General features: G+C 41.1%; 1 protein-coding gene across 1 annotated transcript in view; it reads left to right on the top strand.

Moving 5' to 3' along the window:
- Positions 1-237: 237 nt before the first annotated feature.
- Positions 238-26,347, top strand: part of DCDC2 (doublecortin domain containing 2) — a 141,919-nt gene continuing 115,809 nt past the window's right edge. The window contains exons 1-2 of the mRNA XM_040249922.1: positions 238-754; positions 5,099-5,153. Coding sequence (XP_040105856.1) covers positions 462-754; positions 5,099-5,153 — 348 coding nt within the window. The 5' untranslated portion in view covers positions 238-461. The remainder of the gene's footprint in view (positions 755-5,098; positions 5,154-26,347) is intronic.

Here is a 26,347-nt window from a genome sequence, read left to right as displayed (position 1 = left end):
TTTCGGGAACAAACAGGAGATTGAGAAGTGGGAGCCAGGAAAGAAGTTTCGGCATATTTATAATTATAATTATAAAGAGTGCTGTGTGTTCCCACCTCTCTCCCACCCGGGCGCACGCAGTCCGCCTGTTTCCCGCCCCTGGCGCAGCTCCGGTGCAGAGGTGCTTACACCTTGATTCCGCCGGTAGCGAGACAAACAGGTGTGTGCGCGCACGGCGAGCGCTGATTGGTGGTGCAGACTCGGGTGAACTACTTGAACGTGCCCAGTGAGTCCTGCACCGGCAGGGTCTCCGCCCGGTGGACGCCGGGCGCGCGCGGTTGCTTCGCGGTGACCCGCGGGCTTGTCTGTTTCGCGTTCGTTTCAGGACGCGACCCCGCGCCGCGCGTGTGCGGTGAGGCCGCTGGGGCAACCGCGGTGCCTCCCCTCGGAGAAGCGAGCCGCGCGGGAGTCCCGAGGGGAAGATGAGCCGCACCAGTGCCAGGTCCGGGCACCTGTCGCAGCCGGTCGTGAAGAGCGTGCTGGTGTACCGCAACGGGGACCCCTTCTTCACGGGCCGCCGCGTCGTCTTCCACGAGAAGAGGGTGTCCAGCTTCGACGTCTTCCTCAAGGAGGTGACGGGCGGCGTCCAGGCGCCCTTCGGAGCGGTTCGGAACATCTACACCCCGCGGACCGGGCACCGCATCTGGAAGCTAGACCAGATCCAGAGCGGGGGCAACTACGTGGCCGGGGGCCAGGAAGCCTTCAAGAAACTCAAGTGAGTCCGTCTGTCCCCGCCGCCCATCGTTTCAGGGGTTGCTAAGGTGGAGAGGAGTAACCCCCACCTCGGTGGGCTCAGGGGCTGTGGCTGTGCGAGTTGGTGGCCCTCAAAGCTCCCGCTGCAGTTGCATTACAGGTTGAAAGCGTGGTTGGAGAAGAAAGCTCACTTAGGGAGCAGTAGGAACAGACTTTAAAGGTGTGATGATGGATGAGAATCTTTAAAAAAAAAAGTATTCAATGACTAGCTATTTGGAAAAAGTAGCACATACGTCATGCTAGATATTTCGCATTTCATGTTCTTTTTCCACTTTTTTCTTGGGACCTATCATTTTATTTTTAATTTTGATTGGAATATAGTTGATTTACAGTGTGGAAATCTATCAATTTAGTTGAAATAATGTTCTTAAAAATGACTCGGAAAAACTGGATACTGAAATGTCACCAGTGGAGAAAGTGCTCCCTGCACATTCTCCTCACTGTTGAAATTCTTTAGACTTCCATTCCGAGTAGAACTGACCACGCCCCACTTTGTGCGGCCCCTCCTCCCACCACCTGTACATTAAGGCGATTGCCTTGATGCTTGGAAAAATTTTCTGGCTTACTATATTTGTCTGTAAGCCTGTCACCAGATGCTTGATGGTTAAATCTTGAAGGACAGGGGTCGTTAGTGATGCTTGTCCCCAGTTCCTGGCTGGGAGCTCACTTACTGTGGGTGTTCAGTGCATTGCCAAACTGTGCCTTTGGTCTGTGAAGGGAACAGAGATAAGACACAACTTGTTCTTCTGGAGGTCACAATCTAACAGGAGATAGACTATGTGCACACCAGTAATTTTAATGCAAAGTACAAAGGGGTGAGTGCAGTTAGAAAAGTAAAATTATATGGGAGTTGAGAAAAATTATTCCTCGTGGGGGTGGGTACTGTGGGACAGTTAGAATCAAATATTCCATGGGTTTTTTTTTTTTTTTTTGCAGTTTTACTGAGGTAGATTTCACATAACATAAACCACAGTGGTTTTAGTATATTCATAGAGTTTTGCAACCACCCCCACAAACTAATGTTAGAACATTTCCATCACTCCCCGAAGAAATCCTGTACCTTCCCAATTTCCCCGTCTCCCCTTCCTCTGGAAACCACTGATCAGTAGTGATTAGTTTGTCTGTCTCTATGGATTTGTCTATCCTGGGCATTTTCTATACAGACAGACCTTGGAGATATTGCATGTTCTATTTCAGACCACTGCAGTAGTGCAATACAGCCAGTCACAGGAGTTTTTGGTTTACCAGTCTATATAAAAGTTGTGTTTAAACTATACTGCAGTCTGTTATGTGTGCGTATGTCTAAAAAAAGTACACGGCTCATTTAAAAAATATTTTATTGCTAAAAAATGCTAACCGTTATCTGAGCTTTCAGCAGGTCGTAGTAGTAACATCAAAGATCGCTAACCACAGATCACCATAACAAATACACTAATATAAGAAGTGTGTAATATTGTGAAAATTACCAGAACGTGACACAGAGACCTGAATTGAGCAAATGCTGTTGGAAAAATGGCACTGATAGGCTTGCTCTGTTCAGGGTGGCCACAAACCTGATTCAATTTGCAGAAAACCACAATATTGGTTAAGTGCAATGACACAAGGTCTGCCTGTAAAAGTAGTCATATGTGACTTTGTGCGTTTCTGTCTTCCTTCACTTAGTATCATGTTTTAAAGGCCCATCACGTTGTAGTATGTATCAGTACTTCCTTCTTTTCATGACTGAATAATATTGTGTAATATAGCTATAGCACGTTTTGTTATCCTTTAATCGATTGATGGATATTTGGTTGTTTCCCTTTTGGCTATTATGAATAATGCTGCTATGAACAATTATGCATAAGTTTTCATTTCTCTTGGGTATATACCTAGGAGTGGAATTGCTGGATTGTATGATAACTCTGTAGTTAACCACCCCCTCCATAGTTTTTAATGTATTTTAATTAAAATTCACCTTGGGCCTCAGGATGGCCAAAAAATCTTTACCATAAAATCTGTGCTTGTGAATTCTGGTTTTAACTGTATAGAACTGTTTCCCTAAATATCACTAAATTTGTGTAATATAGTGCCTTATGTGTTTGTTTAGCTTGAGTTCTAAGTGTTCTGCTTTTTGTTATGCCAGATATTCTTTTTATGGGAGGTGAGGGATGTATTTGGCTTTAATTTCCCTTCTCTGAAACCTCCTTTAGTATGCTTTGTCTAACTTTCTTAGAAAAGCGCTAAATGAAACTATGCTTCAAAGAAACTTAGAACTTAAAACTGAGAATCAGGAGACTTGAGACTGAGGCATTTATTAGCTCTGTATCGTTGTGTAATTCAGTTGATAATCCTTGTGAATTATCAGTTTCCTAATACAGAAAAGGAACATAACCATTCCTACCTCAGAGGGTTATTGTAGAAAGTAACTGCTGTGGATATGAAGGTGTTTTGTAAACACCAAAGTGTTCTACGAAGGCAAAGCATTTCGGTGTCCAGGCTCTTTCATCATATACTTCATTAATTTTTAAAGTTAAATAACTTTCATATAAAGCAATTTCATGGGGATGGAAACCTGTTTCAGAATCTATTAATAGCTCAAAATTCAAGACTCACTTTAATAATAATTCATATTCTCCTTTGTTTATTTAGCATTACCAACTCAAAAGATAAAAACACGTGCAGTTCCAAACCAAATAGAAAGTGCACTTCAAATCATTCTTTACACACACACACACATACATATATACTAAGAGATTTACACGGCTGTTTTTGCTTTTCACTCACACACAAAAACCCCGAGTTTGTTATATAGTGTCCATGGTTTATTTTCCATGCTGACAGATGAATAATTTATTTATTTGTGTTAAAGTGGTAATATCTATGATTATAATGATAGAAGCTAAGAAGACTTAAATGCTGAATATATTTGCTGAATATACAACTAGCAGTTTTCACTTTATATAACAAATTAGGAAACCAGCAGAACAACGGAAAATCCAAACATATTGAGGGTAATACATGTCAGATAGACCCTGAATGATGCTGGGGAAGATAGCAATGGTGGAACATATTTTTCAAATGAAAGTGATCAGCTTTCTTCTTGAATATCTTTTACTCATATTTCTTCTAAAATTTTTGAAACCATGATTAAACTTCAGGTAGCTATCAAACTGTTTGTTTTATAGAAGAGACATCTAGAGATTGTTACTTTCCCCAAAATTTTCCTTATGCATTTTGGGAAGTTGATCCTACTGCATTAATCCGGTGGATCTGAGATGACTTTCCTGCACATGACCGTTAGAATGTGTTGTTATTTTGTCAGAAACCACTCCCTGAAGATTTCCAAAAGACCCATTGTATGCTAAATAGAGGGAGAATTTGCACTGTCTTATGCAAGTAGTGACTGTTTATGTAAGGGAAATAGATGATAATTTCTAGAGGCATGATTGACTGAGGCGTTCTATCCAAAAAACAACAAAATAAAACGTAGCCAAAATTAATTCTGATATAAGCTTTTTTGGGGGGCATCTCAGCAATTATGGTAGTTGAGGTAGAGAGTGTATCTTTCTATGGTTGTAAATTAAATGCTAGATTTATGTTTATTTTTAATAGTAAAACATTTATTTAGCACCTTCTGTGTATGAAGCACTATGGGACCAGATCGCAGTGATGGATGTATAGCTTGGAAGTTGACAAAGGTATAAAGCTTTTAGGTTGTGCTTACGCTATAGCTAAAGAATGATCAGTAGTTAATGTATATAGCAAATAGTAATGGAATAATAGGGGTCTCCAGAGGTTAACTAGTTCACCCATCTGTCTCTTAGCTGAACCAGAACCTAAACCATCCCACATGGCTGAGCGTTTCTGGATCATTAAAGTGCTTTCCTAGGGAAAAAGCTTTCTCAGCCTTTCACAGTTTTTACTGTAATGCCTGGCATCTGTACGGCTCTCTTTGGCCTAAAGTCTGTGATTCATAGAACCATTAAGGAGCTTTATACACAAACTGCTCTTTGTATCGAAATTGATATAAAAATGAGAAATAATGTATATGCAGTAAGTAGCTAGCCATTGTGGGGAAAAACGTTCCACAATAGAACTATGTATCTCTAAGGCTTCAATTTCATTCAGGTTTAGAGTAGACATGTGTCAGCTCTGAAAGCCATTCCTCTGACTCTCATGGCTTTAAATTAGTAGCTATTGACTTTTTTTGCTTTTGGCTTAAGCATTTCCTATGGCTTGCTTTACTTTTTAATAATTTAAAAAAAGAAATTTACACAGCTGATTCAAAAGTAATAAAAAGAACTCTTATTCTTTTTATTCCCCCCAGTTACTTGGACATAGGAGAAATCAAGAAAAGACCAATGGAAGCTGTGAGTACAGAGGTAATGCAAATAATTGTAACAGCACCGCTTTGTGTTTCTCACGCTGTTGTCTTAGAGATTTGGATGGCATTCTGATCGTAAGAGATGAATTGTCTAATGTGTATGAATAGGACATTATATGTTTTAAGGCAAAAATAACTCTTCCTTTGGACCATTAGTGAAAACAAACAAGCCGAGTAGTTGTCCTCAGACATATAGGACAAGATACAACATGCTCTTATTCTCCCATTCTCTAGCTGTGTATTATCTGGTTGGATCTGTAGGAGTTTTCCCTGTCAAGTGGGAAGAGACTGTTAGTAACCGTGATACCAGTCTTTGCCAAAATTACACCCTGCCCCCCACCCAAATGACTCCCGACAGCTCAGTGTCTGAAATGATCAGGATCACCCTGATTGACCCGGAAGCTTTCAGGGGAGCATGTTAAGACTTGCTGTAATATCAGGAAAACACCTTCATTTTAACTGGCATTTAAGTTCACCTGAGCAGTGGTCACCAAAAACTGGCATGAAGACTGGCAATGAGCCTTGAGAAATAGGTGTTCCTAACACTATGTTCCCGGAGAAGGCAATGGCAACCCCCAGCAGTACTCTTGCCTGGAAAATCCCATGGAGAGAGGAGCCTGGTAGGCTGCAGTCCATAGGGTCGCAAAGAGTTGGACACAACTGAGCGACTTCACTTTCACTTTTCATTTTCATGCATTGGAGAAGGAAATAGCAACCCACTCCAGTGTTCTTGCCTGGAGAATCCCAGGGACGGGGGAGCCTGGTGGGCTGCCGTCTGTGTGGTCGCACAGAGTCGGACACGACTGAAGCGATTTAGCAGCAGCAGCAGCAACACTACGTTCCAAGTAGCACCTGGGACCCCTAGTGGAATCATCCCTGGTAGGTATTCTACTGGACGGATTCTTAGCTCATGGATGAAAAAATAGATTAAAAACAAAGTTAACGCAACAGCCTTAACTGTCCCAGTGAGAGGGAAAAAAGATAGTTAAACCCAGACTGGGATTCTGTTCACCAGACCGGACTTCCCTCTCCCATTTTGAATCCTACATTGTCGATTGCTCCTGGTGGGTGTGTTCCACCAGTGAAGAAATGGCTAACGGTGAAAGGAGTTCTTCTTCTTTCCTAGTGCAGCGAAATATCCTCAGTGAAATATCCCCAGGGAATATCCTCAGCTCTCTCCATTTCCTCTTATACTGTGTTTATGCCCAACAGGATCATATAGGTCTCTCTAGAAAAAAACACATAGGAAAATATTTTAATTGTGCAGTATTTTTAATAACGTGAGGTTAAATTCATTATTTAAATAATTTGCGAGAAGAGGTGGTAATCCCAGACATTGTTTAAATAATTAATATTGTTTGTACTTTTGATTTTCAATGTGTGAAATAAGTTGACCCAATGTGTGAGAAGCTGACACAATGTGTGAAAAGTTGAACATGAACGTGATAAGATTTATAGCTTAAAATAGACAAAAATAGAAAAATTTTAGGCGGTATTTATGTTACAGGGAAAGAATGACCAATGGTTAGAATCTGTAGCAAGTAGTAAAAAAAGACATTAGGAAATTAGTTCTGGATATAATTTTGTTTGAAGGCCACACAACTGGTTGAAGTAAGTCACCTTGCTTGAGGTTGGTGACTAAAGCCAACTTTCTGCAATAGAATTTAAAATGTGTGAATTCCTAAAAAAAGTAGGATTGTGTATTTATTCTGGATTCTAGTGCCTTTGATGAAGACATTATGCCTGGAAAATGCAAGAGGTGTGCAAAAAAATTTGGGAATATACTTTAAAAAAATATTAACCTTAACAGAAGAAGCATTCACAAGGACTCTATAGTTAATTAATTATTTGCTAATTGTTCTTCCACTTTGAGCAGTAATTATTGATTTCTCTTTGGGCCAGTGCCCAGGCTACACAGACAAGGTTTTGATTTATGAATACACATGTTACATGTGACAAACCCACCTCTTATCTCCAACTAGATGTTAGCATCTCTCCCTGTTCTGGAACACCACATCTCTCCCACTTTACTTCTTACTGGTGATACCCACCCCTTCTTATTTCCTCTAAGTTCATGGGATATGCTGGAGCCTTTCACATCTCCATCCTTCCCCACACAGTCTTGCAAAGGGGAGCCAAAAAAGAGACATTTTGAGGATGCAAAGGAGATGGGAGGAAGAGGTAAGAAACTGTTTGTGACCTTCAGCACTTTCCTTTACCTACCCAAGTCCCCTCTCTCTCTCTTTTGTCCTCCCCGTCCCCCAATCTTTGCTTCCCTTGTGGCTCAGCTGGTAAAGAATCTGCCTGCAATGTGAGAGACCTGGGTTCTATCCCTGGATTGGGAAGATCCCCTGGAGATGGGAAAGGCTATCTATTCCAGCATTCTGGCCTGGAGAATTCCATGGGGTCGCAAAGAGTTGGACACGACTGAGCTATCTGCACAATCTTTTCTCCCAGTCTGAACAGTGTTTTCACTTCCCTCACTGTGCATTTCTACTCTCTCTCTCTCTCTTTTTTTTTTTTGCCTCACCCTTGCTTGGCAAGCCAGATCTTAGTTTCCCACAAAGGATCAAACCCATGCCCCTGCAGTGGAAGCTTGGAGTCTTAAGCACTGGATCACCAGGGAAGTTCTATGCATTTCCAGTCTTGGTCTTCACAGAGACCCTCCTCCCCAAGGTCCACACCACGACCACACTCAAAGCCTGCTTTGAGCAAAGGAACTCCTGCTTTCATTGTCAGAAAGGGAGAGTTTTGGGTTCTTGGCATCCAAAATGGGGAAGCTGAATGCATTTCCCGATAGAGATTCACTGTCACTGTTGGTTCTATAGCCTTATTGCTGCTGTTTTAGGTGGAGCATAGGTCAGAAAAGCTTTCATGGGCTGCACTCAGAACCTCACTTTTGTCTGTGAAATTCTTGCTGGGCATAAACACCTCCCTTTTTTTTCTGCAGGTGATTTACCATCAAACTTACAGAGTTCAACAAGTTTATGAGTTAGGGATGATCTATGTTCATATTCTGAGAACGAACTTGACAGAATCTGGCCTTTCACAAATATAGATTCTATTTTCTCTATCTAAGGTGGTGATTTCCTTTCAACATTTGTGTCTACTGGGAGAAAAAAAAAAAAAGCACACCTAGTAAAAACCTGTTGATAACCACCATTCTTTGGAGAAAGTTAATACATCTTCAATCGCAGAGAGGGACTCAGAGACAACTTTGAAGTGGGAACATGAATACATGGAATTGGAGAGTTTAGAGTTGTTTCAGGGAAGAAATTTCAGTGCAGTAGTAGCACAAACATTTATTCAAAGATGTTTTAATATGAAGAGTGAGTAAAACTATTTACTCATCAAAATTGGGGGCATTTCCCTCAAATCTGACATATTTCCTATTGTTTAAGTTTTCAGTGTTGAGGCTGCTTGATAAAAGTCACCGCATTAAGGTAGATGATTCCATTTTTCTAACTGCTTAAAACGTATTAATTCTAATTCTTCTCAGTGCATGTTATAATTGGGCTTTCCAGGTGGTTCAGTGGTAAAGAATCCAGCTGCCGATACAGGAGACACAGGTTCGATCCCTGGGTCAGGAAGATCCCTTGGAGGAGGAAATGGCAACCCACTCCAGTATTCTTCCCTGGAGAATCCCATGGATGGAGGAGCCTGGTGGGCTACAGTCTATGAGGTTGCCAAAGAGTCAGACTCAACTTAGTGACTAAACAACAACAACATGTTATAGTAGAAGGACCTTCACAGTTTTGTAGAATGTGTGGCCTTGGGTCCCAGCTGCAGTGGCTGGTTTTTCACATGTGGAAGGAAACCCAGCCAATGGGTGCTCGGAGTCAGTAGCATTCCTCTCCTTCTCCCAGAATACCAGAGTCCATAATATGATTTGGTTGTTCATTAGATGATTAATAATTTAGATGTGATGGTATCCACTTGCTGACTGCAAGTCACGAAATGAGCCATGCCACCTTGATGTCCTAGGGTCTGTTGTGATTTCTGCTGTTACTTTTCTGTTCCATGAGGCTCATTGTTGAAAAGACACTAGAAGGACATCTAGTCCTTCTCTGTACCCGTGTCATCGGGACAGAAAAAGGCAGAACTCTAATGCATCCATTCCACTAACCTGAAAGAAGTATGTGGTCTTATTTGGCCAACACTTTTTGTAGCAGGAGGAAAGGAGAGACAGCAGGAGGATGGATGGAGAAGAAAAGGAGATGGGACAAAGGAAAAACAAAAAGGTGGCTGCTGGTTTGCACCTGCTTCAAAGTTGGGCAGTGCTGTGGCTTCTGAGCCAATGCCCTTTCCTTTGGAGAAGGTGATGGCACCCCACTCCAGTACTCTTGCCTGAAAAATCCCATGAACAGAGGAGCCTGGTAGGCTGCAGTCCATGGGGTCACTAAGAGTCGGACACGACTGAGCAGGTTCACTTTCACTTTTCACTTTCCTGCATTGAAGAAGGACATGGCAACCCACTCCAATGTTCTTGCCTGGAGAATCCCTGGGACAGAGGACCCTGTGCGCTGCCATCTGTGGGGTTGGTCAGAGTTGGACACGACTGAAGCGACTTAGCAGCAGCAGCAGCAGTCCTTTCCTTTCCTCTCTACACACAGCTCTTGCTTTTACTAACAGCCAGCTCAAGAGCTCTTCTAGGCTCTCCTTGGACTCCTGCCTCTATTCCCCTGTCATTGTGTTGAGCTGTATTTTCATCTTTCTTCCCACTTTCCCTGTATCAGTGGTTTTAATGAAGATTGTTCTTATCTCCTGACCTTGGTGTTCATCTCTTTATTTATGTCCTCTCAGTCCTCTCTTCACTTCCTTTTCACCTCCGTTCTCTGCCTGGTTTTAGATCTCATTCTATGCTTCCATGTTCCAACTTCCCCCTTGCCTCTGTCAGAGAAGCAAGCAACCTCCTGCACTGGGAGCCTCTGGTCTGCATGTGGACACCTTTCCTCTTCCTTACCAGTCTGCATTGTCCTTTTAGCTTTCTGCCTTAACTGAAGGAGGTTCTTGTTTTTCTTCTTTATCCACTTAGCTTTCACGTGATCACACTCCCATACTGTGCAGCATGGTAGGCAGAGGGCAGGGAAGCAAGATTAACAGGACACACATAACCTCTTCAGTTCAGTTCAGTTCAGTTCAGTCGCTCAGTCGTGTCCAACTCTTTGCGACCCCATGAACTGCAGCATGCAAGGCCTCCCTGTCCACCACCAACTCCCGGAGTTCACCCCAACCCATGTCCATCGAGTTGGTGATGCCATCCAGCCATCTCATCTTCTGTCGTCCCCTTCTCCTCCTGCCCCCAATCTTTCCCAGCATCAGGGTCTTTTCAAATGAGTCAGCTCTTTGCATCAGGTGGCCAAAGTACTGGAGTTTCAGCTTTAACATCAGTCCTTCCAATGAATATTCAGGACTGATCTCCTTTAGGATGGACTGGTTGGATCTCCTTGCAGTCCAAAGGACTCTCAAGAGTCTTCTTCAACACCACAGTTCAAAAGCATCAATTCTTCAGTGCTCAGGTTTCTTTATAGTCCAACTCTCACATCCATACATGAATACTGGAAAAACCATAGCCTTGACTAGATGGACCTTTGTTGGCAAAGTAATGTCTCTGCTTTTTAATATGCTATCTAGGTTTATCATAACTTTACTTCCAAGGAGTAAGCATCTTTTAATTTCATGGCTGCAATAGCCATCTATAGTGATTTTGGAGCCCCCCAAAAATAAAGTCAGCCACTGTTTCCACTGTTTCCCCATCTATTTCCCATGAAGTGATGGGACCGGATACCATGATCTTAGTTTTCTGAATGTTGAGCTTTAAGCCAACTTTTTCATTCTCCTCTTTCACTTTCATCAAGAGGCTCTTTAGTTCTTCACTTTCTGCCATAAGGGTGGTATCATCTGCATCTCTGAGGTTATTGATATTTCTCCCGGCAATCTTGATTCCAGCTTGTGCTTCTTCCAGCCCAGCGTTTCTCACGATGTGCTCTGCATATAAGTTAAATAAGTAGGGTGACAATGTGCAGCCTTGATGTACTCCTTTTCCTATTTGGAACCAGTCTGTTGTTCCATGTCCAGTTCTGACTGTTGCTTCCTGACCTGCATATAGGTTTCTCAAGAGGCAGGTCAGGTGGTCTGGTATTCCCAACTCTTGAAGAATTTTCCACAGTTTATTGTGATCCACACAGTCAAAGGCTTTGGCATAGTCAATAAAGCAGAAATAGGTGTTTTTCTGGGACTCTCTTGCTTTTTCGATGATCCAGCGGATGTTGGCAATTTGATCTCTGGTTCCTCTGCCTTTTCTAAAACCAGCTTGAACATCTGGAAGTCCACAGTTCACCTATTGCTGAAGCCTAACCTCTTACCTCCAAGGAATTTACAGTTTTGCTGAAAAGACAGATATATGAACATTTCCAGTACTGCGTACTAAGCGATTCAGGGGTCCAACCCTGTTTGTGTTGAGCTATTTATTTCCAATGCTTTCAACTATCAGGTGGCAACAAAGTCATCTGTGAACTCATCAAAGGAAAGCATCATTCTTTGACTTGGAGTTGTAGATGCTGCCGGCCGGCTCCTCCATGCTGCCTCCATGTAGCGAGTCCTTTAGATTATGATATTCTTCAATAGTTATTTAGGGTCCAAAATCTGTTTCACTGTGTAAGAGGCCCTGAAGCACATTCTCTACAGTGGAGACAAGCAGACAGCGTGCAGAGCACTTAGGGTGTGCTAGGAGCTGTGACTCACCAGGTGTAAAATGAGTACTTTTAGGAGTTTGGAGTCTAGAGGATGAGACAGGGAAGTAAATCAACTATTATTATTGAGGGCACATGTGCTGGGCTGGAAGAATGTTTAGAGGACTGAAAAAGGGTGGATGGGTTTACATAATCCCTTATCCATAAGTTTATGGATTAAGTTTAAGCCAGTTTTGAAACGGTTTCAAATATCTTTCATTTTTGGCCCACTTTTCTTAGCTTAAAGTTTTGAGAATGTCCCTTTCTCCTCCTTGATTAAGGAGGATAATTTAATATTTATGTCTGTATAGGGATCAAAGCCTGTCTCTAATAAAAATAGTGAAAATCAACTGGATAGAAAAGCAAGAAAGGCAGCCTTGCCATGAGTCAGGCTCGGAGGACAGACACACAGCAGGTCAGCTGCCTGCACTATCACCCTCCAGACCCCTCTGTCTATGGGATTCTCCAGGCAAGAATACTGGAGTGGGTTGCCATGCACTCCTCCAGGGGATCTTCCCAACCCGGGGATCAAACCCAGGTCTCCTGCATTGCAGGTGGATTCTTTACCATCTAAGCCACTAAGGAAGCCCAAGAGTACTGGAATGGGAAGCCTATCCCTTCACCAGAGGATCTTGCAGGCAGATTCTTTACCAGCTGAGCTACCAGGGAAGCCCACAGTTAACAGAGAACACTGCTTCTCCCAGTCATGCTGTCGCTGTAAGATGCCCTAAGGGCCTCCCTTCCTGTGATTACTGCATTCTTGCAGATGACAGTCTAGACTTGCTGTACTGCTCCTGTATTTTACTGAACATCTTTATTTTTTGGCCAGGTCACACAGCTTGCAAGATCTTAGTTCCCTGACCAGGCGTTGAACCCCGGGCCACAGTGGTGAAAGCACCAAGTCCTAACGGCTGGATTGCCAGGGAATTCCCTACCCGGCATCTTTAATTGCTAAACCGCCCTCACCTCATAACAGCCCCTAGTTAATCCCCACTTGTAACTTCACCTCCAAACTGCCCTCAGTCCAGAAGTGAATCTGCTTCCTCTAGACTCACCTTCAAATTCTCCAGTGAGAACCCAAACCTTAGGAAAGATGATTCCCTTCTCCTCTTTCTCAGCATCATTTTGTGACTTCTTCAAGTGCCATCCCCCCACTGCACCAAGTCAACAAATCTGATTCTGTCTGACTACAGATTTGTTCCTGATTCTGATAGTCTTCACCTGATGAGGCTTTAACACATGCGTCAGAGCTGCTGGTTAGATTGTCGTCTCTGGGAGGTCTGCTCATTCTGTATAATACTTAGCATTAAGAGGCTGGTGTGTGTGTGAGTCGCTCTGTCGTGTCCGACTGTTTGAGACCCCATGGACTATAGCCCACCAGGTTCCTATGTCCATGGAATTCTCCAGGCAAGAATACTGGAGTGGGTTGCCATTTTCTTCTCCAAGAGATCTTCCTGACACAGGGATCAAACTCAGGTCTCCCACATTGTAGTCAGATTCTTTGCTCTCTTAGCGACCAGGATTCTCTAATAGGCTGGTAGTAGTTTTAATTCTCTATAGCTTTGAGCATTCCTTATCATAGTTAAGGGAGATGTGTGTTTTCCTTGTGTGCCTGGTGATTCTGTGTTTCATGTATGAGTGGGATGTCTCAAATCACGTATAAGTCTTCATGGCCACTATCTACATTTCAGGGATAAAATTAGTTGTAATTAAAACTTTGTGTATTTATCGTCTCTTAGAATCTGCTCAGTCACGATTGTAGCCTGCCAGGCTCCTCTATCCATGGAATCCAGGCGAAAATACTGGAGTGGGTTGCCATTCCCTTCTCCTTTAATGTCTCTGGTGTACATTTATTGTCTCTAGTATACTTTGCGGATAAGGCGATGGCACCCCACTCCAGTACTCTTGCCTGGTAACTCCCATGGACGGAGGAGCCTGGTAGGCTGCAGTCTGTGGGGTCACGAAGAGTCGGACACGACTGAGCGACTTCACTTTCACTTTTCTCTTTCATGCACTGGAGAAGGAAATGGGAACCCACTCCAGTGTTCTTGCTTGGAGAATCCCAGGGACGGGGGAGCCTGGCTGGCTGCCGTCTATGGGGTCGCACAGAGTCAGACATGACTGAAGCGACTTAGCAGCATCAGGAGTATACTTTGAAACTGTATTGAATGAATGCTATTTACTTAACAAGGATTTATTGTGTGCCTGCTATGTCCTCCCTGGTGAAAGGTTAAAGCGTCTGCCTCCAATGCGGGAGACCTGGGTTTGATCCCTGGGTTGGAAAGATCTCCTGGAGAAGGAAATGGCAATCCACTCCAGTATTCTTGCCTGGAGAATCCCATGGACGGAGAAGCCTAGTAGGTTACCGTCCACGGGGTCTCAAAGAGTCGGACATGACTGAGCGACTTCACCTTCACCTTCTGCTATGTCCCAGGGACTGTATGCTTGTCACCCGAGAACCAAATAATGGGGCCCCTGTCCTCATGGAGTTGACTGCTCTTTAGCCGCCCTTGCTTGTCATGCCTTACTTTTAACTCTACCAGCATTGATCTTTGCTGTAGATCTCGTGGATTTCTTTAGCTCATAACCCTACATTTTAAGGGCTAAACAGTTTTTGAAGAAAAATCAGGGCTCTGTTTGGTTTTCTTCTTCATTTGCCTGCTCTTCTTCACCTGCTAGTGGAGAGCCAGTCATAGGTGCAGTAACAGCTAAACAGAGAGAGCTGGTCAGGTCTCACCGTCTTCAAAGTAACCCATCCATGATGAAGTATGCTCTCTGCAGTTGGGAGAACTGCTATCTTAAGCAGAAATCTTCAGATTAAGATCTAAAGACACTAATGAATGTCTTCTCAAGGAGTGGAAGCTTCCTCTTCGAATAAGCATCCTACTAGATCCTCTTGAATACCCTTTTCTCATTTTAGATTTTCATCACTGGAGAATTTGGATAAACTTTGTTTCTTCTTTGTCGGGGGAAGTGCTGCAGAAGAACCTTGGAGAGGAGGAAACAAAGGAAGTGAGGTTTTGAAACCTCAAAACTTGACCTGGTCTGAAAACTGTGGGAGCATGTGTTGTACTTCGGGTCAGTCACACCAGTGAATGTCTTTAAGATTTTAAATATCATTATTAAAACTTCACATTTCAGTTTAATCATTAGGCATCATCTCCATAAAACATACTATTTTTTGCTACTTAAAGGCTTTGGGTTGGGAATGGGTTTCTAGACATCAAATCAGGTGTAATTATTAACTTTACTGTGGGAAAGCTTGGGACTCTGTGGTTTAACTCACTAATCTTTAGCCTTGGAATTCTAGGTTCAAAGAGGGGACTATGAAATAGTTAAACTCCTAAATGTTTCTTTCTTTAACTTGGGGAAAGATTTCCAGATTATGTTAGTCAAGTTTACTAATTTATCAAAACATCAAAGAAAATGAAACTCACTTTTGTGAGTTCTTCCAACAATAATTGAAGCCCTTCTCCGGTCTTTTATTTTACATCTTCCCGCATCTCTCTAATGTAACTGCAGAGTAAGAAGGATTCTTTTAAGGACAGCCAGTTTACATCAGTGGTCATGGCGATTCCAAGGTGACTATGACCTTGCCAAGGCTCTAGGAAGACAGAATTTTCTGTTAAAGAACAACTGACATATTTCATTTTTCTTTCACACTTTCCTGTCTTATCTCTTTTCTTGGTATTGAACTGTGTGTGTGGGGAGGGGCCGTGGGGAATAAGAGGAAGAAACAGAAGAATGTTTGTGTCAACCTAGAAAATATTGATCTAATGAAAAATATCCGTTAGTAACCCATATCATATTCAAAAGCAGAGACATTACTTTGCTGACTAAGGTCCGTCTAGTCAAGGCTATGGTTTTTCCAGTGGTCATGTATGGATGTGAGAGTTGGACTGTGAAGAAAGCTGAGCACCGAAGAATTGATGCTTTTGAACTGTGGTGTTGGGGAAGACTCTTGAGAGTCCCTTGGACTGCAAGGAGATCCAACCAGTCCATTCTGAAGGGGATCAGCCCTGGGATTTCTTTGGAAGGAATGATGCTAAAGCTGAAACTCCAGTACTTTGGCCACCTCATGTGAAGAGTTGACTCATTGGAAAAGACTGTGATGCTGGGAGGGATTGGGGGCAGGAGGAGAAGGGGACGACAGAGGATAAGATGGCTGGATGGCATCACTGACTCGATGGGTGTGAATCTGAGTGAACTCCAGGAGTTGGTGATGGACAGGGAGGCCTGGCGTGCTGCAATTCATGGAGTCGCAGAGTCAGACACGACTGAGTGACTGAAATGAACTGAACTGAACTGAACCCATATCAGTTCTGAATAAAAGTTAGAAGCTGGGGTCTTAATTTTTCCATTAAACATGTGCTGGGGGATTGCTCCATATATCTTGCATTCTCTGCTTGGCATTTAGGTATGATTTAGAATGTCTATGAAATTGGAAGACATACAAATTAGAGCATGTTTATATTTTTTATTTATAGTAATAAGCTGTTCTAAGCAAAGACAGACATTTAACAAGAAAACATTTATAAAATGATTATCAGCCTTTTAGGAAAAAGTATGAAAAGTATCTAATAAAATAGTTAAATTGCTAGCTAATTGTGAATATTTTAAAAAATTACTTAATCGAAGTATTGAAATACTCTCAATAAGACATTTTATTTGTCCCCAAGATAAAGTCCTTTTGGCAACACCAACAGCATCCCCTGTGGAACAGAGAAGAACATCTTGTTCTTATGATGCATGAGATTTAGAAACACAGATGTTGAATTTTTAGGGATATGTATTATAATTTGAAGTTCTGCCAAGGTATACCAAACTTTTCATTGATGGATACTATGCACCTACTAGAAAATCAATACTTAGGTTCACATTTTAGGGTAATTGTAATGAGCTTATTGCATTTTCTCATGAGTCAAAGGGACAATTCATGATGGAAGTATGATTTTTCCATGTGGTAAGAATAATAAGAAAATGTAACCAGATAGCAAGTATGGCCAAAGAAGACAAATTGTGCTCAACCATTTATTGAATGCTGCTCAAGTATGCTTTCACATTGAGAATGTTTAGCAAGAGCCTACTGAATGCTAGGCAGTGGGATGGATTCTAGCCCCATTAAGACATTGAGTATGTACTAAACAGAAACGACAACAAAGTAATTGTCATTGGAAGAGACTGAAAAGAGTTTTGAAAAAGTATAAAAGGGTGGAAAAGTAATACTAGTGGTTGTTAGTCTGAAGAAAGACAGCTATTTATTTAGACCTGATTAATAATTAGCTTCAATGCTTATAAAGAATGTGGTGACTAGATCTTTTCCATCACAGCTGGGTACCAAAAAAAAGGGAAACAAAATTAAGCTGTGGTGTGAAGTTTGAAGGATTTCAGTCAGATTGAAAGAAAGATTTTAAAGAATTGGCAAAGATTCCTAGGCATTTATTGAAAGAAGGTGTCTTATCTCTTTTTCATCTATTTTAAAATATAAACCCATTCATTCCTTTGGCTGGCACATTTCGGTTGTATACCAAGATGACAGGGTTGAACTGAGGTTGCCCTCTCACCTAAGGTTTGGTGGGGCAGGTGGCTGTCAGAGTCTTCCTGGGAAGCCCAGGTTGTCACACTCCCTCATGGAGGCAGTTTGAATTGTCACTTTCTGTCATGATCTCTCAAGTTTCAGAGAGTTCTTCAGGGTCAATAAGCAGGTGATGCTGTGATTTGCTGGCACTTTCAGTCAGAATTTTTAAAAAGCAAGAAAATCTAAAGCCACACCATGAGAGTAGAGGGTTTGGAGAAGATTCCTGTTTTTGGAGTGTGGTTTTTGTATTTATAACTAGAGTTAGCCTAGCATCCTGATAGATATAACAAGCATCCAAAGAGATGTTTCTGTTTTCTTCCACACATGGTACATCCAGAAAAGAAAACCCAAGAGAATGATGTGTTAAAGTGCAACTCAGAGGAATCGGTAATAAGAAATTAAGCATATGAGGTCACCCTGTGGTGATGTCTCCATTTTTGATTAGGATGTAGAAACTTGTCAGTTTAAATTATATTTCTCTTTAATTTAGAACAGATTTGCATGTGTTTGTGTTTAATCTTCTTTTTTTGAAGTTAATTTATTTTCGGCTGTGCTAGGTTTCGTTGCTGGGCAAGCTTTCTCTAGTTTAGCAGGGTGGAGGCTACCCTCTCCTTGGCGGTGCACAGGCTTTTCATTGCAGTGGCTTCTTTTGCTGTTGAGCACAGGCTCTAGGCCCACGAACTTCAGTAGTTGCAGCATGCGAGCTCGGTAGTTGCAGCTCCCGGGCTCCAGAGCACCGGCTCAGTAGTTGTGATGTGTGGACTTAGTTGCTCTGAGGCTTGTGGAATCTTCCTGGATCAGGGGGTCAAGCCCGTGTCCGCTGCATTGACAGGCGGGTTCTTATCCACTGTGTCACCAGGGAAGTCTCAGGTTTAATCTTAAACACCTAACTTGTGGAAACTTTGTTTCAAAGACCCAGAGTAGCACAGAGCAGCGATAAATCCTTGGACTATTCCTGGTGGAGCAGCATGGTGAGCACACCGTGCTGATGAAGCCAGGGACTCGGACTCAGACCCCATGGTCCCCTCTCAATTCCATTAGGTCCTCGGCCCGAGATTGTCCCCCCAGTATCCAGCTGTCACCTCAAGTCTGGTGTTGGTTAAAGCATAGGTCAGAATATATATGAGATTCAGCTTACATCTGTCACCATATTGGAGATCAACTAGAAAGGTCTGTGTCCCGCAGGTAATATGCTAATAGTCTTATCTTTATGTACAAAATAAAGCATATTTCACTGTACTTGAAAATGGATGGATGGAGGACATAAGGCAGTTTTTTTAAGGTTAGGGTGATTTGTTTGCATTTGGTTGATTACAGCATGAAGAATAAAGGCATATCTAGCTTGGTCAACAATGAAAATTCCCATTTATTATTGTGAAAGACTCCAAAGCAGCCAGCCAGATCCAGCTCAGATGTCATCGCATGATTACATAGTTTGGATGTTTGCTTTGTTGAAAGAAGGTTGATTGCAGTCCACCTGTTAGCTCGGGCCAAAACTAGATGGTGAGGGCCTTTGGGAGAGTGAAAACTAAATGGACGCAGTATATTTGCAATGTCTAATGTTTAACGTGGGACCTTTCTCTCTAGGAAATTTCTAATGGCAGTCAGTCCTTGATGCTTTGTGTTTTTTTCCTCCCTTTCTGGCAGTATTTTTGAGTTTCAAAGATTTATGAATCTCCATGCCTATCTTTGCTATTTCAAATTGTAAAATGTAATGTAACCAGGCAGCCAACTTTTAGCAATATTTATAAAAGGAGTTATCGAATGTTACCCAGGTTGTGTTTTGTAAATTATATGCTGATTGATAAAATGCCATAGTCACAGCTTGTTTTTCTAGAACTGAACAGAGAACTCAATTTCCAGTACTGAGTTTTGTGTTAGCTTGCATGGGATCTCCCACAAATGATTTTTTAAAAAATGATTTTCAGTATCAAATTTAAAATTATAGATATATATATATTTACCATAGCATAGAGAGTTTCTTTTGTATGGCTTTTGCAAATGTAGCTGATTTCTCATGAACTGTCAATTGGTTAATATTTAAATTAGTCAAATAGTATATGGAAATTGGATTGAATTAACTTTCCTCTAGCTGGCACTTCTTTTAATCTATTCCCTTGTGTTAATCCTATTTCAATTATTTTATCAATAATATTAACATTGTCTTCTCTTCTTGCCTATTATCTAAACATGCATACATAGATATGTGTATAATGAAGTACAGGCAATGTGATTTGCCACTGGGGTTTTTCAGCATTTTTACTTATCGATTCTTATTTATTCCTAAACTTTCCTCCTCTCCTCCACTTTCCTAATTCACTTGCTTGTATAGAACCATATTCATATTATAGTTCCCTGATTAGGAATTTCTTTTTCTCTAGTTTATGGTATCAAGTTAGCGGAGTGTGTGCATCAAATTTGATGTTAAGAGAATATGTCCAGTGCTTATTATAAATGAATTTATCCTAGAAAGACAGTCTTGTTATATGTCTAAATTGTTATCTGTACCAACGTCAGTTTAGCTTGTGTTCCAGGCCCTATGGGATTACTCCGAGTATATAGACAGAATTATAAAATCATAATGGCAGTCTTTCTACTCCATCTAAACGATCCTAAAGGATCGTGTTAAAAGAAGAAGGCTTTGTTTGCGGAGTCTGGAGAAGGGGAGTCTGGCAATGAGTTGCTCTATGTCTCTGCTGTTATTTTAGTCCTCCTTGCATGCGGGAGGGTTTGGAGCTCAATGTCACAAAGTTATGGCTCTCACTTTTTTTTTTTTTTAACTTGGAATTGGCTTTTATTTATTTATTTTTGACCTCACCAAATGGCATGTGGGGTATCAGTTCCCCGACCAGGGCTTCAACCCCTGCCCCCTGGGATTGGAAGCACAGAGTCTTAACAATGGGCCACCAGGAAGTCCCAGCTCTCACTTTTTGATAGTAAAAAAAATTAATATCACAGATTTTTTCATCAGAAAAGTTCTGACCATTGATCTATGTGCCAGGCATCATGCTAATTGGACTTACAACAGCAAAGAAGTCAGACAAGGCCTCAGGCTTCACGACGCTTGTGTAGTGGAGAAGACAGATTGGCAAGCAAGCACTTGTAATGGCATCTGCTGGATGGGAGAGCGTGGAAGGGACAGGGTGCTGGAGCGGCAGCTACCATTGGGAATCCTCAGAGCTTCCAGGAAGAAATGACATTTGAGACCTAAAAGAGATGAGTAGATGTCAGCTAGGCAAACAGAGGGAGGAACAGTATTCCCAGCAGTGGGAACAGCATATGTGAATGTCTGCAGATGAGAGATTATGGCACATTTGGAAAACTTACACATTCTGCTTGGCTGAAGCATGGGATGGAAGGGTTGGAAAAATGTATGAGCCAAAGAGACTTAGCAAGTAGAGAGAGACCAAGTCATAAAGGTTTTTAAAAGGAGTTTTGACTTTCTCCTAAAACCAATTTGGAAGTTGTTGATAGGGTATCAGCAGGGAATTGATATGATCACTTTTGCTGCCCCAGCAAGGTTGGAGGTCAGGAGACTTAATGGAGATAAATGTGGTGCTCATGATGGGCGAGGCTGTGGAGATGGTAGAAGGATCAGAGTCGAGAGTCAGGACTGTGACTGGTTGGATGTGGGGTGAAGAGAGATGAGTTGGATGCTTCTTGGGTTTCTGGCTCAGGCAACTGCATAGATAGTCATTGCCCTTCACTGAGATGGCAGAATGGTTTGTTTTTTGGTAACACTGACAATCAGACATATTTGAATTATTAACTGTTTGAACTTTGAGCCAACATTAAAAAAATGTTGGAAGATGCACCAAACCAGAACTTATTGTGAGTGTGAACATGTGTGTATTTTTCTTTACTGTGTGCTTGGGTAGTGTTCTTCTTGCTATTTAGTTGCAAAGTCATGTCCAACTCTTTTGGGACCCCATGGACCTTGGCCTACCAGGCTCCACTGTCCATGGGATTTCCCAGGCAAGGATACTGGAGTGGGTTGCCTTTTCCTTCTATAGGGGATCTTCCCAACCCAGAGACCAAACCTGTCTCCTGAATTGGCAGGTGAGTTCTTTACCACTGAGTCACCTGGAAACCCTAGTAGAGTTCTAGATACTATATAAAAATTATCTAGTTTAATCTTCACAGCAACCATATGAAGTAGAGACTGTTATTATTTCCATTTTATGGAGGAAGAAATTGATGACTGAGACATGGTCTTATAGAGCTCACAGTCAAGAGGGACTGTGAGTAAATATATTGTGTTAGTGCAAGGGGAAGCATATCCTACTGAGTTAACAGAATTTAATTGATGATGACCATACAGTGTCTTTTTGCTCTTGAAAGGGAATTTGGAGGGCAAGGGTTTTGTTTATTTACTGTACTTTGATTTAATAATGATAGAAAGAAAAAGATATACAAAGAAGACTGAAGGAAGTAAGTCCAGAAGAGAGGCACAATTTTCTTTTAATTTCCTTAATATCCTTATTTAACAAGTTATCATTAACCACAAAATTGCCTAGTTATTTTAGCTGTATTCTTAATTGACTTGTTTTTTTTTTTTTGCCTTTGTTAATATTCCCTATAGTACAGATATTTATGTTGAATGTTTCCAATACAGTACTTGAAATGGCTTTGGCATGTCTACTTCTAAAAGGATTCCCACAGGAAACCAAAAATATCTTTACATGGAAATTTACTACAGAGTGGAAGAGATTGGAGAAAGAGATAATGAGTCAAGAACCATGAATGAGTTTTGTTTTGTTTTGTTTTTAATTTTATTTATTTATTTGGCTGCTCTGGGTCTTAGTTGTAGCATGTGGGATCTAGCTCCCTGACCAGGGATCGAACCTGGGCCCCCTGCACTGGGAGCTCAGAGTCTTAGCCAATGGACCACCAGGGAAGTCCCCATGAATGAGTTTTTAAACTTTCATCATGTTCGCTGGCAGAGGACCAAGCAAAGGTCACGTTCTGATGGCTTAGCTACAATAGGGCTAATGAAGTGAACATCAGCTTTTTTCACTTTGTGTGGCTGGTGGTGTGGGGTCTACCTCTCTCCCAGCTTCCTGTGGTGGGAACTGTATTCATTCATACAGAAAGTGCATTCAGATGCCGGAAAGCCAACATTTGACAAATAATTGTCACACATCTTTTAATGGTCCAATGGCAGCATATCTTTTGTTTCTGCCAAAATCAATGCTAATGTTTCTTAAACCTCTGAAAACATACACATCCTCTTCTTCAGAAGGAGGTTACCCATAGTCTTTTTATCTATTGTATCTTGTTCCTAGTCAGGATATTTGGATGATGTTCTTTCTTTTCCTAGTTCTACTACTTTCTCAACTCAATATTTTGATATAAAGATAATTATTATTCCTCATATAAGTCAATGAGATAAAGGGGGTGGGGAAGATGCAGTGATAGACAATATCCAAGATATATATGACATCACAAGAAAAGAAATGAAGGTATTTCTTCAGAGAATCATGAGACTACAGATAATGTTCATGATTTCCTTTCCTACCACCATTAGCTGCCTGACCAGGGATTGAACCTGCACCCCTGGCAATGGAAGGGGAAATCTTAATCCCTGGACTGCCTGGGAAGTCCCTCATCCCTCTCACCTTTAGCTAACACTTCATCTGCTTAGGATTCTTAACCAGTTGGGTGGTCAAATATTTGTTCTGGAGGGATCTGAGCTCTTGGTAATGTTGTCATTACAGGATTGGTGATGCCTTCCATAACTTCACTGTTTTAAAAAAAAACTATAAATTACTTTAACATACAAAAGAGAAATCATAGCTACAGTTTGTAGAACAATAAAATGAACATCTGTGTGCTACATTCAGCTTAAAAAACAGAATATAGTTAAATCTCCCCTTGTCTCTCTCTCCTTAGTCCCATTTCTTGCTTCTTTCCAAAATGTAAACACTATCTTGAATTTTATATTTATCCGCCCATTGCCTTTTGTTTTTCTTAATAGTTCTACTACATATGTATATAATCCTAAACAATATATAGTTAAATTTGGAATTTATGTAAATGAAATCATACTCTATTTGCTCTTTTGCAACCTGTTTTTTTTTCCTCAGAGATATTTGTGGTATTCATCCATTTAATTTGACTTTCTGAAATTTAATTTGTCAGTAGAACTGAGTAAACACTTATTACTAATATGTAGATTTATTTAATATTATTCATCTGATAAATTTGAACACTCACATGCAGATAATCTAAAAATATGACTTCATATAATTATGAGGAAGTAGTTGAAAGAATTTAGATATATCTAAATGTATTAAGTATTTTTATTATGTCAAAATATATGTATTTAGATGTAAGTAGTAGAGCAAAAGTAATTTTAAATCTAATTAATAACTATTGTGCTTAATTTTTAAAAATTGTCATATTTATATTCTTTCCAAATATTATTTTCCCTTCTTTTAAATGGTTTATACTTTACATTTTGGATATCCCCACCTTCTTCTCTCAATTAAAAAAATTTTTTTTCATTTCTTTATCTTTTTTATTTACTGTTCTTTAAACTCTTCCTGTGTTCAACTTCTAGCCTTTACTTTGCTTATTAAACATGATTTAAAAAAAACCTTCAGCTGCCAGCTTCTCAATTCATCTCTGTCCAGTGTGCTTCATGTCTTATTTTCAAAGATTAAAAATGTATGCTGTGATGTCTTGATTAATATGCAGATTTTTTTGATCAAGTGCGTGTGTCATTGGCCACCTCTTTGCCTCCCCACTCCAATCACCTTTTATTTTTTGATAATATTTTTATTAACATGTTAATTTTGGTGAAAAATACTCCATATCATTTTAGCAAGTGGCATTTGTGGTTGACTTGAATTAATAAGTAGAATAGGAAATGGGAAATGGATTTGAAATACCAGGGAGTCAAAACTATAGGTAAGATAAAAACAAATCGCAATTAGCAACATTTAATGAATGAAAGAGCTGCTTAAGAAATGAATGAATGATTGGATGAGTAACTAGGTAACTCCTTGTAATACCATGCTGAACTGACTGTCATCTGAATGTCAGAGTCTGCACCATGTTTAGATAACTTTAGAGACTGTTATTAAATTAAGGATCGGTTTTAAACATTACCATTTTATATATGTGTATATGTATCATCCATTCTCATTAGAGGAAATATAATTTTCTGTTGCTCAGTGTTGAAGACTATTTTGCTAAAAATGGTGGAGTCAGGTAGCTGGTAAAGAATCCACCTGCAATGCAGGAGACCCCGGTTTGATTTCTGGGTAGCGAAGATCCCCTGGAGAAGGGTTAGGCTACCCACTCCAGTATTCTTGGCTTCCCTGGTGGCTCAGCTGGCAAAGAATCCGTCTGCAATGCAGGAGAACTGGGGTCGATCTTTGGGTTGGGAAGATCCCCTGGAGAAGAGAACGGCTACCCGCTCTAGTATTCTGGCCTGGAGAACTCCGTGGACAGTATAATCCATGGGGTCACAGAGTCGGACATGACTGAGTGAATTTCACTATACACTATACTATAGAAGATGATACAAAATCTTTTCCTATGAAACTGGAAGACATACAGAGAATTCACTCTGTAATTTGTCAAAAGTAATTCCTATTTCCTTCCAAGAGGAGAGATGTGGATATGATTTAGAAGTTAATCAGAGTTAAAGGGCCTCACATGGTGCAATTGCAGACAAGCGTGTGTCAGTTTCATTTGTTCTTTAAACCACATAAAGGTTTTTTTTTATTCTTAATTGATCTGAGATACATTTACTTTTCAGAAGCAAATACTTGTCAACTTTGTGATTTCTTCATTATTTAAATGAATTGAAAACAAGACTTTACCATAGAATTACAAAATACAGCGGTTCATATCAACTCTTTGCACTGCACCCGCGCGAAAATCTGCTGCTTTCTTTTGATGTTTCTGAGTCATCATGCTGCCCTGCCAGACTACTTATCTAGAAGAGAGGGTGGCAGTCATTGAGGAGCTTGTAATATGAGACAGGTAGGGCTGATAAGGGTAGAAGACAATTTAAGAAACATTGAACTAGGACATTGATTGATTTATTAACATTGTGTAAAAGCAATGGTCCCATCACTTCATGGGAAATAGATGGGGAAACAGTGGAAACAGTGTCAGACTTTATTTTTCTGGGCTCCAAAATCACTGCAGATGGTGACTGCAGCCATGAAATTAAAAGACGCTTACTCCTTGGAAGAAAAGTTATGACCAACCTAGATAACATATTGAAAAGCAGAGACATTACTTTGCCAACTAAGGTCTGTCTAGTCAAGGCTATGGTTTTTCCAGTAGTCATGTATGGATGCGAAAGTTGGAATGTGAAGAAAGCTGAGCACCAAAGAATTGATGCTTTTGAACTGTGGTGTTGGAGAAGACTCTTGCAAGTCCCTTGGACTGCAAGGAGATCCAGCCAGTCCATTCTGAAGGAGATCAGCCCTGGGATTTCTTTGGAAGGAATGATGCTGAAGCTGAAACTCCAGTACTTTGGCCACCTCATGAGAAGAGTTGACTCATTGGAAGAGACTCTGATGCTGGGAGGGATTGGGGGCAGGAGGAGAAGGGGACGACAGAGGATGAGATGGCTGGATGGCATCACTGATTCAATGGACGCGAGTCTGAGTGAACTCCGGGAGTTGGTGATGGACAGGGAGGCCTGGCGTGTTGTGATTCATGGGGTCGCAAAGAGTCAGACACAACTGAGCGACTGAACTGAACTGATTGATAAGCAATGGCTCAAGGCATGTTATAGGAGAACTGGAGGAAGTTAAGTCACCAAGGAGAACTCTCTGTCCGTCTCTAATTAGATAGAATGACTGCAGTTTCAGTAGCTCTTTGAGTGAAAGATGGGAGACATCTGGAGAGCTGGGAGCC

This window comes from Oryx dammah, unplaced genomic scaffold (assembly GCF_014754425.2).
Source record: "Oryx dammah isolate SB20612 unplaced genomic scaffold, SCBI_Odam_1.1 HiC_scaffold_11, whole genome shotgun sequence".
Lineage (NCBI taxonomy): Eukaryota > Metazoa > Chordata > Mammalia > Artiodactyla > Bovidae > Oryx > Oryx dammah.
This window is presented reverse-complemented; position numbering and strand designations above follow the sequence as displayed.